Source organism: Mytilus edulis, chromosome 12 (genome assembly GCF_963676685.1).
Source record: "Mytilus edulis chromosome 12, xbMytEdul2.2, whole genome shotgun sequence".
NCBI lineage: Eukaryota > Metazoa > Mollusca > Bivalvia > Mytilida > Mytilidae > Mytilus > Mytilus edulis.
Genome location: NC_092355.1, coordinates 2621244 through 2636534, shown reverse-complemented (window position 1 = coordinate 2636534; position 15291 = coordinate 2621244). Strand labels below are relative to the sequence as shown.

Genomic DNA, 15291 nt, shown 5'->3' with positions numbered 1-15291 from the left:
TTTTACAGCTATTTACTAACTTGATGTTTTTGTTTTAAAATGAAAAACATAATTCAAGATACCAAATAAGAAAGTAAAGGGTAGGGATTTTAAGGGAGCTTACTTAAGGATGTAGGAATATAAGGCACATCAAAAGTGCATACTCTTTAGTATTTGTGAATTGAATCTGGAAAATGGTTGTTTTATAGGTCTTGTAACTCCGTCACTATATGCATTTATATATGCAAGACAATGATATCAATCCAAAATTGATTTTCATAATTTTGTTATACTAAAATCTCAATCATGCACTGTGGTTTAAAACTTTAAAATAACTTTCTCCAAATATCCTGGATTTCTACCAAACTTGGACAGAAGCTAAATGTTTATGATCATAAGATAATATCCGCAAGTAAAGTTTGTAAAAAAAAATCCTTTTTTTCCCTATATTACTTATAAACATCATAAATGGCCTAGTTTTTTTCCCAGTTAACATTACATATACTCTGCAGTTAAATATTTTAAAACATTAGATTTTATAAACCATCCTGGATTTTTACCCAATTTTGACAGAAGCTTCTTAAAGTACTTAAGTCAAAAGATAGTATCTAGAGGAAAATTTTAATATCTTTTCCTCATTTTTGTTGAGCCTGCGATTAACAGCAAAAGTAGGCGAGACTATTTGTTCTGCAAAACTCTTACAATTGTAATAGCTTAATACAACGATAACCCATCTCCAGCTAGGGGTTGAATTGAAGGTCACATGAATACGTATTCAATGAGGTCCAAATATTCACTAGCAAGTGCACAACTCATCAACCTTGTTTCACAGCTAATTTAACAAAATAGAACCAGATTGGCTGCTAACAGTGAATTATAATTTCACTATATCATTTTTATTAATGATTTAACAATAAAAAAATATATATATATTTTTTTTATATCTGGAAGCTAATGCACATAACAGTTCATTCCAGTTCTTAACCTACATAACATTATCTTATCATTATAAGTTAATAAGTCTAAATATTCTTCAAACTCAAAGTTTTTTTTTTAAAAGTTAAAACATAATGATTTGGGAGAATTTTCCATTTCTGATTTCCATGTCTGCTGAAATTGGTCAAAAATTCTCTGTTTAATGCTCATCTTTAACCATTTTGGATTAAAACTAAAGTTACTCTGATTTAACCAAATATTTGAAAGTCCATATTTATTCAAGATATTTTTAATACAAATCAACTATTCAATATTTTAAACGTACTAACTGATCTTCTAATTAGTATTACCATATAACTTTTGATCATCTGACCATAATACAACATTGTTTTAGCAGTCAGTAAATAGGTGTAATAATTCATTTTAAAATTAGTAATTACTGGTAATAACTGGGCCGTTTAAGGAATTACTTGTATTAACTAAGTGCATCGGGAATTACCTGTAATTCCTAAATTTTAGTAATTACATGTAATTCCTAATTTCACCTATTTACTGTAACATATATATAATCTAATCATAAAAAACATGCATTTGGCTGTTTTCTGCTCTTTGGTCGGGTTGTTGTCTCTTTGACACATTCCCTATATATATTCTCAATGATATCAAAAGTAGGAAAAGTTTTAAGAGCAATAGACTATGACTGAGGGGACAATGCCAAATAATCTGGAAATCAGTTGTACCACTGCTTATATCTTATGTAATATTCTTACCATTAGTCATTATTTCCCATTAACAAATCACACTGCCCAAGTCCTGTTTTTCTACCTGATGAAGAGACAATAAATTGCTTCGCTGGGCACAGCTGGATACGACTGCAGAGGTCCAACCATGAACAGTTTAAACAAAAATGCACACAATATTCGTGCTTAATATAGGTCTAAATTTGGATTGTAATTTTTTTTTTTTAATTTTTGACAAATAATAGGTTTCTGAGACAGAATATCTGTAGTCAAGGAACTTAGAATTGGTTATGTGATTTGAATATATATCATTTTTACTTTTGAGCAATACACTATGCTGTTGTGAATTGATTCCCCTCCTGGGAGTCCCCAACACACAAAAAAGGATAACCGCCCCTTTATTTGCTTTTGTGCAATACACTATGCTGTTGCGAATTGACCACCACCGCTAACCCACCCCTAAAAAAATGTTTACCCCTGTTTTGCTTTTGTGCAATACACTATGTTAATGCCTTTTTAACCCGCCCTCTCTGATTTTTTTTTTATTTATCTCCCTTTTCTTTAGAAATAGTCCAAAACCTGACATTTCTTTATACATAATTTACAAGTAGTGTAAGGGAGGTAAATCCAAACATACACAACATTGTATTTTAATGTATTTGGATTAGCACCCTTACACTGCTTTTCAAAAATTGTCTCAATTTTCCATGAACCAGAAAATCCTACTATTCCCCCTTAATTCATAAATGGTTTGAACCATAACCCCCAAAAGCAATCATAGCCATCCCTTTGTGGTATGGAAACTAGTGGTATAATTTCAGAGAGATTCATACACTTAAACACAAGTAATTGTCTGGAAACTACAAAATTGCTTTTTTGAGCCCCTACTTTTTTAACTGTTGGGACCATAACCCCCAAAATCAATCCCAATCTTCCTATAGTGATATTGAACCTTCTGCTGAAAATTTATAGAGATCCATTTGCTTAAACTTAAGTTATTGTCTGGAAACTAAATGTGTCTTCGGATGACGACACAGACAAAGACATGATAGCATAATACGATGCACAAAAATATTTGCGGTTGTATCAAAACGAGGAAAAAGAAAACAACTGACTGTCTACAAAACACTTTACAGAAAAATAATGATTGAGTAACACAAATCCAAACTAAGGTGGTTAGAATGGTAAGTAATGCTCACTAATCGAGTGGCACATGTCATGTCAGTCGTGGCTATAACAAGTGAAACATCCATGATCATCTGTGTTAACATACATAATTTTTGGGGCCCTTTATAGCTTGCTGTTCATTGTGAGCCAAGGCTCTGGTTTGAAGACAGTTCTTTGACCTATAACGGATTACTTTTACAAAATGTTATTGGCATTCATACCACATCTTCTTATATCTATGTTTTTCATAACATTCAACCAAATCAAGATTGCATTGGTAAAATGTTTGAATGGATGACTACAAATTTTAAAATAATTTGAACCCATGGCTTGATAACTTCCAAGTAAGCAGCAAAACTCTATCAAGCCAATCAATACTGATAGGAATCTCAAGCTATTGAATATGGAATGAAGTTGAGGATAGTTCATGAGCAACACGAAGGGTGCCACATGTGGAGCAGGATCTGCCTACCCTTCCGGAGCACCTGATATCACCCCCAGGTTTTGGTGGGATTCGTGTTGCTTATTCTTTAGTTTTTTATGTTGTTTCCTGTGTACTATTTGTCTTTTTCCTTTTTAGCCATGGCTTAAATGTCAGTTTATTTTCCATCTACTAGTTTGATTGTCCCTCTGGAATTTTTTGCCCCTCTTCAAATACATAGCTAATAAGACTAAACTTTATAACCTTAAAATTAAAGTTAAATATAGACATCTAAATATGATCTGGGAGGTCAAAGAAAGATATTTTGCATTTCATATTCTATTTATTTATACAGAATAGCACTATATTTCATGCTTTATGGCATAATGACTAGTTACAAAGTAATTTATAACATTATTCAATACAGATACATTAACTTTAAAGTGCAAACAAATATTTCCCTAATTTTTGTGCTATTTTAACATTTTTTGAATGGTTTGAGAAAAATATTTCTCCTCACTAGTGAAATATCTATTCTCTGCAAATGATTAGTCGAAATTTAATTACATGTCCAATTTTCTTTGTTTTTTCAGAATTTTCTATTTTGACATCATGAAAAAGGTAACCATGTTTGATGACCTAAAGACAAATAAAGAACTGACCTTTCTTCAAATCTTTGAAAATGAAGGATAAAAATCATTAGAGAAACCACTACTCAGATATTACGATATTTCTCCATTCTCAACAGTTAAATTTTAATTATTGACGACAAGCTAGGCAAGCCTCACGCTTTAAATATTAAAATTTAACTGTCTCCAGTGGAGAAATATTGTAACACACTTGTTATAATGGTAGAATCTATATTTCTCTGCTCACCACAGCCTCCCCACAAAAAGTACAAAAAATTATCTTTGTTTTTGAAGTTACAATTTTAATAAAACAATTTTGAAATAATTGAATCTAAATTCAAAATAATTGTTAAGGAAAATCATTATTTTGAAAGATAGGAATATGTAAAAAGAAATGAAAAACAATTCGGAAAACAGTTGAAGTTTCAAAAGGTAAATCAACAAGAATCATTAGTTAACAAATTATCACAAACATGTCAAAAAAATACAAATCAACTCAGTTTCTCGTTTAAACACATACATATATAATGATTACAATTGCAAGCAGAATGAATACACAATGTGAAGGGAAATAATATTTACAGAAGAAACATTATATAAAATGATAACAATTGCAAGCATAATGATATGAATACACAATGTGAGGGGACATAACTCTATGCAATTTTCTTTTCTTTTATAACTGCTATGAAATGTACAAAAAAGCCAGTTCAATACAAAGAAAGAGGTATTTATCAATGGTCAAGTTACTGTTAATTCAAAATATTTTGTGATGTTATTATCTTTCCAAAAACGCTAGTGTATCAGATTTTCACAATGTTATGATATAAGCATGTCATTCATAAAATTTAATAATCACAAAAATAAGTTTTTACATTTTTGCTAATGGTCAATGACTCAAAATAAGTTCTGAATTGACAATATATAGAAAATATTACATGCCTTTTCAATATCATGGTCATGTCAACCGGAAACAACAAAATGTGATAGCTCTGCACATGGGCTTAGGGTTGATATTGAAAACACCATATCATATATATACTTATTACAGATGTTTTTCTAATGGGGTTTGAGAAAGCCTATGCAAAAGAAAGAATACTTTGATTGCAACACATATAAACATCTCACTTGTACTTACAACTATAATAAAGCACAAAAAAGATATAAATATCAGTTGAATTATATTCAGAATCACAAAATTTGGAAAAGTATTTTTGGAGACATATCATGGAATTTTGAAAAATTAAAAAGTTTATATTTTCTCATTTTTGCAAAATTTTCCTTTGTCCTACTAGAACGAATAAACAGGTTTGTGAGCCAACTTTAACAAGACATCAATACTGCAAACTAATTATTAATGCAGTCTTCAACAAAAGACAAGTGATTGTGGATTGGATCAACCCTTAATCATACTGAGTAAAACAAATATTGAATGAATCGGCCATTCCATTAAATCATTCATGTGAATATCAAAAAATAAAAAATAACAGAAATGGCAGTATGTTTTGGCTATTAACCAGAAACTAATTTCTTTAAAAAAAAAAGTAATTTAATTTTGGATGTTACATGTCTTCCGATTGGCTAAATAAAAGTGTTTCATCTATAATCTCATAGACATAGTTTTGTCATGCAATTGATGTCACCAACATTTTTTCTAATTTACTCCTTACTAATAGAATTTATAATAAAATTATAAGTAATGATGTAATATTTTTTCTGTCTCTTCCAAATAACTTAAAAATTAGGGTGCACACCTTTAAATAACACGCTACTCAGTTGTTCATTCAGGGTGCATCACATTTTTAATGTTATTTCTTCATAGACAGAAGAAATATTACAGACATTCCTTCAATGTTTTATAATAGCATCAGTATCAATCTATCACAGAATTATTACAAAAATACTCATATCATAATTTGTTATTAGATCCTTAGGCCAAATAAAAATATATGTGTGGTTCCAGTAACCTTACTGTTCCTACTTTTTCGGCTTAAAAAAAGCCTACCCTAAAGATTTTATTGTCATTTTTCATTTAGCCCTGTTAAAAACAGAATGTTGCTCCCATAGACTCAATGTAAAAAAAAACCCATAAAATTAAAAAAAAACCCTACCTACCTTAGTACCCTCACTTTTTTTCAGATGTAACTGGAACCACACATACTTTTTTTATTTGGCCTTAGTTGAGAATTAAGTTACAAGTTTCACCAAAATCATTTTAACAAACCATTCAAAACATTATGTAATCAAATTGTGTGAGGTAAAATACTCCTAATTTCGTTACTTTTTTGAAATTAATTTAGATGGCTATATATCATGTATATAGGAAATTATCACAAAACTCGAATTGGCATACACTTTCTAAAGTTCACAGCATCACAAACAAGTTTCAAATTGATGTGAATGTAAAACATAAAGCCTCTTTAGCCAGGCATATCTGAAGTTCAACAAACCCATAGCAACAAGACTTAATTTAATAAAAAAAAGAAGATGTGGTATGATAATATTACAACTCTCCTTAAAGACCAAATGATGTTGAAGATATCAAATATAGGTAACAGTTACTTCTAAAGCATATAGGACTTTTTTGGAAGTTTCATGTTTGTAAATAGTTTACTTGTAAAATATAGGTATAGGACAAGATAATTATATGAAAAGATAATCTTAACATTAAATTTAATTTGACATAAAACAACAAAGGTGAAATTCATATTCTTAGTAAATATTTAATCAGTCTACTTAAGTACAAAAGATATTATGTATAATGTCATTACATACAACAGATCAATATAAAAAAAAATATATGTACATCATTTACATGGGAAGAAGATACATTGCACTTATTAAGAAATCACTCGGAGGGTATGTGAGAGTGTCTGTCTACACTGTGTAGCATCACAGATGGACATAGGAACCCTCGAAATCGTCAGAATCGGCCCAGAGTTGGTACTAGTTAAGAGAAGCATGTGACGAGTTTAAAACTGGTTGAACTATTTATTTGATTTTTTGGTAGAAGAAAGTTATATCATATTTAAGCTAGAACGACCCTGCATTTAAAAAATAAACTGTTGTTTTCAGATACATTCGTGTAAATTAATGGCAAATAATTTTTTACAGTACAGTGAAAAGAATATGAACTTTTTGCTATTATTGTTTCTTTGCTTCAGGGGGTACTTATATCTGGTAGTGATGCTATACAGTGCTATCTTTTCATAAAATATAGCTGAATATACTGTGAATTAATTTTTATTCGATGGATACCAATTTTCTTGGATTAGTGGGTTAGGTTAACCACCAAATCAAATGTTCAAAGAATGACAAATTTCCTAAAGGCTTGTATGCAAACTTCGGCAAAACCATGAGAGAAAATGCCAACAAACATGCAAGTATTCTTTTATCCACAAAAATTGGTAGCCATGAAAATAAGTGAGTCCACAGCATATGGTGATCATGGTGATTTCGATGATGAAAGTTTGCCATTTCTTTAGGGAGCAATCATTCTTAATTCAATGTTTATCAAAGTTTACCTTTGAACTTGTTAAGTTTGAACTATTAAAAAATGACTTTCAGGCGAATGAAAAAAGAAACATGAAAAAAATCAGATCTAACATGCAATAAAACATGAATTTTTATGTGAATCTGAATAAATCAGAAAACCTAACTAAGTTAAATTTCTAAGCAATAATGTAAATATAATGTAAATTCAGTTATTTTAATACTGTGGATTCATTTATTTTCGTGGGTATCAATTTTCGTGGATTAAGGAAAATTTGCATGTTCGTGGATATTTGATTTCGTGGTTTTGCAGAAATCTGCTTACTAGACTATAAAAAAATGTGATATTCGTTGAACATTTAATTTCGTGGTTTACCTGTTCCCACGAATACCACGAAAATTGATATCCAACGAATAATAGTGAATCCACAGCCTGTTTAGAATATCAAAATGGACGAGATATCAGAAAAACAAAGACACTTGCATTTTGAATTTTGATTGCATTATTGTAAATAGCACTTCCTGAAATAAAAATAATTACTCACTTTTGTTCATTGCACAACAATGACAATAATAAATTTACATGTAACCAATAATTTTTGAATTTACTGTATTAAATATGTCATTTATATATTCCTGAACTAAATAAAGAATCACAAGAAACAAGTTAAGTCTGACATTGTCTTCCTATACAGCTGTGTTTTCTTTTTTAGATTGTTCTGAGTCCTGTTTTGTTTCTTCACCTGATTTTGTTATTTCTTCTTCGCACTTTGGTTCAGTTTCTTCCTTAACATTGTCAGCACTTGGTTTTACAATTTCACTATTAACTTTTTTAGGATCAATTTCATCTGATTTTATTGATACCGCATCTGATTTTACTGATTGCACAACTGATTTCACTGATTGTACATCCGATATTACTGATTGTACATTTGATTTTGGTGATTCCACATCTGATTTTACTGATTTCACATTTTCCTCCTCTGAAGACTGCTTGTTTCCTTTTATATCATTTTCTTCCTCCTTATTTACAGAAAAATGTTCCATATCAGTACATTCCTCCTCTACATTTGTGGTAGATTCAGTTTTCTTACTTTCTTCACTACTTTTCATTTCTGACGATTCCTTTTCCTTTTCCTTTATCTCGGTAGTTTTTTCATCTTTTGAAAGAGTTTTATTCTCTGTTGATTCACTTAGTAATTTCTCAGACTTTTCACTCGAGACTGTTTTATTCACTGTATTCTTAGCAGTGGATTGTGGATTTTTTGGAGATTCCTCGACAGTATTATCCTCCATTTGTTCCTTTTCTTTTTCTATAGTAGAATCTGAGTTTTTATTCACATTGTTATCTAGGGGAGATGACTCTTCATTGTCATCCTTCAATGAACTTGTATCTTGATCTATAGATTCATCTGTACTAAGACGGGAATATTTACGAAGTGGAGGACTAAATTTACGAAGACCTCCCCGGCCTCGCTTCCCTCTTGAGAACTTTGTGGCTCTTGCCTCCTCAAGTGTGGCCATCATTAATGCCACATTCGCATTCATTTTTGTCCATGTAGGTGAGACAACATTTCTCGGTGGTGGATCGTTATTATCCTCATAATCAGAAACACTACGCAGTTCTTCTTCCAAGTCATCTAAATTATCATCCATAGTCTTACTTAAAGAATCAGATTGTTGTTTAGACAGTTCAGATTCTTGAGATGTTGACATTGGAGTCAAATTATCTCCCTTTGTTTCCATAGCTACACCTTCTTCACTGATTGCTCGTTTTCTCTTACGTGTTAATGCAGCCTCATTATCAGTAGACTCGGATTCCAGGGAGGTGGTTGCCTCAGGAGGTCCAGAATTAGATCTTGATCTACTAGCAGGCAGATTTTCTGTGACTAAAGTTACCGATTTTTCAGACTTGCTGTTTGCAGATTCCCCTGCCTGACCATCCACTGTAATGCTTTTCCTTGAAGATTTTCTCAATGTTCTTGGACCTATATCAGAAACTTTTTCTGACTTCTTTTCAGCGATAGTTTTCTTTTTCATTGTTGATTTCTTTTTTCTGTTACGGACATCAGACGCTTCTTTATTCAGGTCTATAATGAATGATGACAATGGAGACGAGCTGGCAATGAGTTTTTCTGCATGACGTCTTTTTATATGAGAGTTGCATTCCGACCTGTTGAATCCAGTGTACGCACAGAGCCTACATTTATACCTCTTCCAACCTAGATGCCGCACCGCATGCCTACGTAAACTAGAAATATCTGTAAGTTCAAGGCCACATTGTAGACATTTGTTGTTTTTGTAATCCACCAAATGATTTATTCGGCTAAAATCTAAACATTTTGATTTGTCAGGATCAGTGTCGGCTGAATCAACGACATACATCCTCCCAGCTTTTGACTTTTTTGGCGACTCTATAATCGTTTTTTTACATTTGACACTTTGTAATGGTTGACCTATTTCTTTGCTGACCCATATTTCCTCTATAATTTTGACTCCTTCCATATCTGAAGCAATCCTTGGTCTGTGGGAGTACACAGTCACTTCACCGGCTTTATCTTCATTGCTTGTTCCAACATTCTCTTCCTTTACATCTTTGCTTTCTGTCGACTTAACAGATGCTTTTTCGCTTTCAACACACTTTATTTTTATTTCCGGAGATGTTAGAGTTTTACCTACTGATTTCCTTTGATTATTTTTTTCTGGTGTTTCAATTTTACCTTTCTGTTTAGAAGCTGGAGAAGTTTTAACAGTTTTTATCTTTTTATCACTAGCAGGAGACATTTTTACTTCCTCTTTAAGCTTCCCTTTTACATTTTTCTCCACATCTTTTGGATTGCACTTTTTATCTGAATTTGGTGTGGTTTGACTTTTGCCAACAGGCTTCTGTTGACTAATGTTATCTTTGTTTTTATCAGAATTTGTAGGTTTTACTACTTCAGCCACATCTTGAGATTTAGTATCATCGTCATTTTTCTTTGCTGATATCCTAGTCGACTGCCTCTTTTTCAATTCACCTATTTTCTTGGCTGTCTGTATGCGAGTCTTCATTGACCTAGTGGTATACCTGGCTTTAGATTTCATTACTTTATGTTTTGTTACTCCTTTTAATTTTCCCTCATTTTTTAAAATCTTCCCTTTATTCGCACGTTTTGTTCCAATCTTCAGAGTGTCCAAAGGATCAACAGGTTTTCTATCAGTCCAGTTTTTCGTGGACCATTTAGGTTTCATTTTCTGTCCTTGGTCCCCTTGCTTTGTTCCATCAATTTCATCTTTTCCTGTACTTTTCTTAGACACTGTAACTTTGGGTGGATTTTTAGTAGTTGGAGAAGATTTTTTACCATCAGACTTTTGTATCGGTGAATTCTTGACATTTTTTCTATTCAACTTTTCATCAGGTTTACTCTCAGCATTTTTTAATGAAGATGATTTTTGCAATGTATCGTCTGATGTTTTTGTTTGTAGCGACTCTGAGGTTTTACCTTCTGACTGTTTTATGGTAACATTACTTTGACCTGGTGATTTGATATCAGTTACATTTTGATTGGTTGAATCCTGTGAATCCTTTATAGCAGACTGACGTGTTGAAAGACGAGATCTACCTTTTATGTCAGACTCTTTCTCATCTCCCTTTCCTACGGCTTTCTCTGTAATTAATTTTCCTCTGGATAAACTTCTTGTACTTTGACATGATCGGACACTTTCTACTGACAAATCTCTGGATGTATCTCTTTGTGTTCTGATACTTTTCCGAGATCTAACACTTTCTACAGATAAATCTCTAGATGTATCTCTTTGTGTCCTAGTACTTTTCCTGGACCTAACACTATCAATAGATGAATCCCTTGATTGAGGCAGCTTTCTATCAGAACTTACACCAGGTTTTTTAATGCCATCAGTTGAACCATCCCTGGATGGCGTGCTCTGTGACCTTCTGCTAACTGACCGTGATCGTCCAGTCTCTGATACAGCTAATTTTTTACCACTTGGTATTGCGGTACTTCCTTTTTTCACTGGAGATCCTGTTTTTTCCGTTGTGTTTTCATCGTCTTTCATCTGGCCTTTTTCTATTGCTTGTAATAGATTACGTCTTGCAAGCTCAAGTTCTGACTTCTGCTCAGGTGATTGTTTCGTAGAAGACTCAGAACCAGATTCAAACATTTTTTCACATGCTTTCCTGGGCGATTTACTTGGCGAATCCTTCTTTGGACTGGACACGACTGCCCTCCTTTTGTCATGAAACCGTGTCCTCTGGGCAGGTGAGTGATAAAATTCAGCTGACCTTCTTGTACTGATGAATCTCTGAGCAGGAACAAAGTTACGAGACTTTTCCTTCAGTTTTTTCACCATTTTATTTTGACTAGTATTTGATTTATTTTCAGTCATTTTTTCATTAGTTTCTGTTTCTTTCTTTAAGTTTTCCTGCATCTTCTGCTGGAACTGCTTGGAAACAAATTTCCCGCCAATTCTGAGTCTGTTTGCCGATGCTGCTTTTCTTCCCTCCATTGATCTTCCTCCATTATCAACCTCTGATGTATTGTCACAAACGTCATCTTCAGTGTCTTTCGTGTCCCTACTTTCTGCCAACTTTTGAAGGGTCTTTTTACGACGAGATGCTACTGATGTGGTAGAAGGTGACTTAGAATGCTCTTCTTTCGTAGGGCTGTTTTTCGTAACTTTTTTCTGTGATTGGTCAGCAGCCAGGAAACCACATTGTTTTGCATGCTCTTCGTAGTTTTTCTTTTGCCAGAATGATTTATGACAACCATCACATGTATTCATTTTCACAATCGTTTTCGTTACTTGATTCCTACGTGCAGTTTTCATGGTACTTTGATTTTTGTCTGTGGTACGTTCAGAATCTTCTATTTTACTAAGTTCGTTAACTGTATATGCAAGACCCCGTAATTCAGGTCTCATTCGATCAATTTCCTCTTTAGATTTCTTGTGATTCAACAAAAGATGACGTGTCAGTCCCCAAAAATAGTCAAATGTTTTTTTGCACATAGTACAAGGATATTTTCTCTTTGTGTCGGAATGAATTACATGCATGTGTTGTAGTAGTGTTTTCTTCTGTGTATACTGTAAGTTACAAATGAGGCATTTCAGTTTATCTAGGTCACAGTGACCTAACTGACTTAGTTCAGACAATTCTGATCCATTTTGTGTTTTGACAGGCCTTAAATCATTGGATGATACAGATATTTTTGATGTTTGAGATTTATCTGGAGATTTATCTGGAGATTTCCCAGTTTTGACTACATCAGCATAAGAAGATGAACCACTTGATTTTTTTGACAATTTGTCCACAGTTGAGTCTTTTTTCTCAGAAATTTGTGCTTTATCTGGCAACTGGGTCAAAACAACTTTTACTGATTTAGTTGGTTCTGTTTTTCCTGATTTCACTGTAGACGATGTGTTGTCTACTTTTTCTTTTAGTTTCTGTACTACAGCGCCATCTGTTTTAGTTTGTGTTTTGTTACTTTTACGTTTTGACTCCAAGACTGGTTTGACCACTGTCGCAACAAATTTATTCTGAACTTCACTGGCATTATCTCCAGTAGCTTTCTTATCTATGATCTTTTTGGGTGATGAACTTGATTCTGAATTTGAAGAAGTGGCAGATTTTTTCAGGCCATCTACGATTTTTGTTAGAGCCTGTTTTTTTGCTTTTTTTGCTTTTTCTAAAATAGCTGTAGCATTAGACACCACTTCCTTCCCTAATGTCAGTGGTTTCTCAATAACATTAACATTGACTGCATTTTGTGTGTTTTTTATTGCACTGGTGACTACAGCTGAGGAAGATTGAATCATGTTTTGTTTTTCCACATGAGTAGCAGCTTCTGTATAGTGTTTATAAGCCTCGGAGCTGCCTTGAAAAGAACCTGTCAGTATCTGTTCTAACACAGTTTTTTCTCCTTCCTTTGGAATTATTTCCACCGGAACAGATAAGGACGGAGAAACTGGACGTACAATTACAACTTCCTCCTTTTTCTTCGGTTTCTTTTTAGGAGTGTTTTGAAAAAATGACTTGTCTCCGCAATAAATTCTTTTATGAGCAATGAAGTTAGGTATGGCACGGAAAAGATTCTTGCAATGTTTACATTCAAATATGAAGTCACATGACTCCCTTAAAAGATGACGAATTTCTGGAGACCCGTAATGTACGGCATTCAGGATCTGGTCCAGTGTATTTCCTCCTGCTTCTATGGAATTACTGATCACAGAGAAATCAATATTGTCAATGGGATCTTCATCATCACTTACGTCAGACATTGTCACAGATATCTGGAAAAAAATAAATAATGTTAATTTCTTAAGGTGAAAAAAAATAAAACAATGTTAATTTCTTAAGGTGGAAAAATAAAAATCTCATGTTTAATATTTAATAATATACATGTCATGCATGTGGGCATTTTTCTTTCTTGTTTGAATTGTTTTACATTTTTCCTATTGAGAGATCTTCCATTACAGTAATATTAAATCTACTGTGGATTCTTATCATTGTGGATTTAGGAAAACCAAGAATTTAAATGTTCAATGATATATGCAAATTTGTAGTATCATTAAATGCAGACTTTTGAAAATTATGAAATTAAACATCCTTCAATATGCAAGTTTTTTTTTTTAACTTTTGATTTTTTTATTTCCAACAATTACAACATATACATGACATACATACAATATAATACATATAAGATAAATACAATGTCATTTTTATAAATAAATCTTATTTGGAAATATTTTACATTTTCTATTGAAAAGATAAAGAAATAAAAAATTAAAAAATTAAAAAATCAAAAATAAATAAATAAATAAATAACGAAGGAAAAACAAAACACAAAAAACAAAAACAAAACACAAAAGGATTATCCAGTTACATCCCTATCTATATTTTAAATATCAAATAATTATGATGAACAAAAATTGAAAATTTACGAGACATATTTCTTTCGTAACAGCCATCAACACTGATCAAGTACATAACACGACAATAATATTTTCTTTAAAAAAGATTATAATTAAGTAGTCATAATTTATTGTAACAACAACAAAAAAGACATTAGCTGGTATTCAATAACAATTTTTCAAAAACATTCCATACATTGTCAAATTCAGTTATCTTTTTATTTTTTACAGCTATCATACTCTCTAATTTATACATATCTTTCAGTTTTATTATAATTGCTTGCAATGAGAGATTCTTTTTAAAGCATCTAGAATTATACACATATTGTTTAATATAAAGAAAAATCATGTTATATGGGTTGTTGGGAAATATCTTGGATAAGTCTCCAAATAGAAAGTTTAATTTATTTATTGGGAGACTTATTCCACCGGAAAGGAATCAGTTATCAACATCCTGTAGAAAATCTTGTACAGTATTGCAATTCCAAAATAGGTGTTCTATAGACTCATTATCTGATTTACAAAATGAACATAAAGGATATGCAAGTTTACTGTAATCCACAAAAAATAGGTACCCACGAAAATAAATGAATCCACAGTATATGGATTTAATCTTATGATTTTTTTTAAAATAAGCAATACTTGGATCTCAGAATATTCAATATGACAGCATTTGGAAATTAAAAATCTATACAGATCATATTTGATTTTCATTCCTGGGTATTTCAGTATGTTTTGTTGTGTTCTTATATATATCCACTCAATTTTCAATTAGTTACAGAATTTCTCCGGAAACATGTTGTATATATAATTTATTTGCCTCCTATTGGAGAGTATGAAACAAAGCAAAGACAATTACAGTTAATCATATACAAACAACACGAGTTATGATTTACACAGAGACAGTCAAAGAAGGGATCACAACGAAAAGTTCAATTATTTACATATGTTCTTTACAGTTTGAAGATAGTTTATGTACTACTAGCAGCAGTTGCGGTTCTATAACAATTTTCAATTA

At 32.0% G+C, this 15291-nt stretch overlaps 1 protein-coding gene across 1 annotated transcript in view; it reads right to left on the bottom strand.

Annotated features, from left to right (window-relative positions):
* Nucleotides 1–3566: 3566 nt before the first annotated feature.
* LOC139499437 (early endosome antigen 1-like) overlaps nucleotides 3567–15291 on the bottom strand; it is an 18114-nt gene continuing 6389 nt past the window's right edge. The window contains exon 4 of the mRNA XM_071288113.1: nucleotides 3567–13652. Coding sequence (XP_071144214.1) covers nucleotides 8052–13640 — 5589 coding nt within the window. The 5' untranslated portion in view covers nucleotides 13641–13652 and the 3' untranslated portion in view covers nucleotides 3567–8051. The remainder of the gene's footprint in view (nucleotides 13653–15291) is intronic.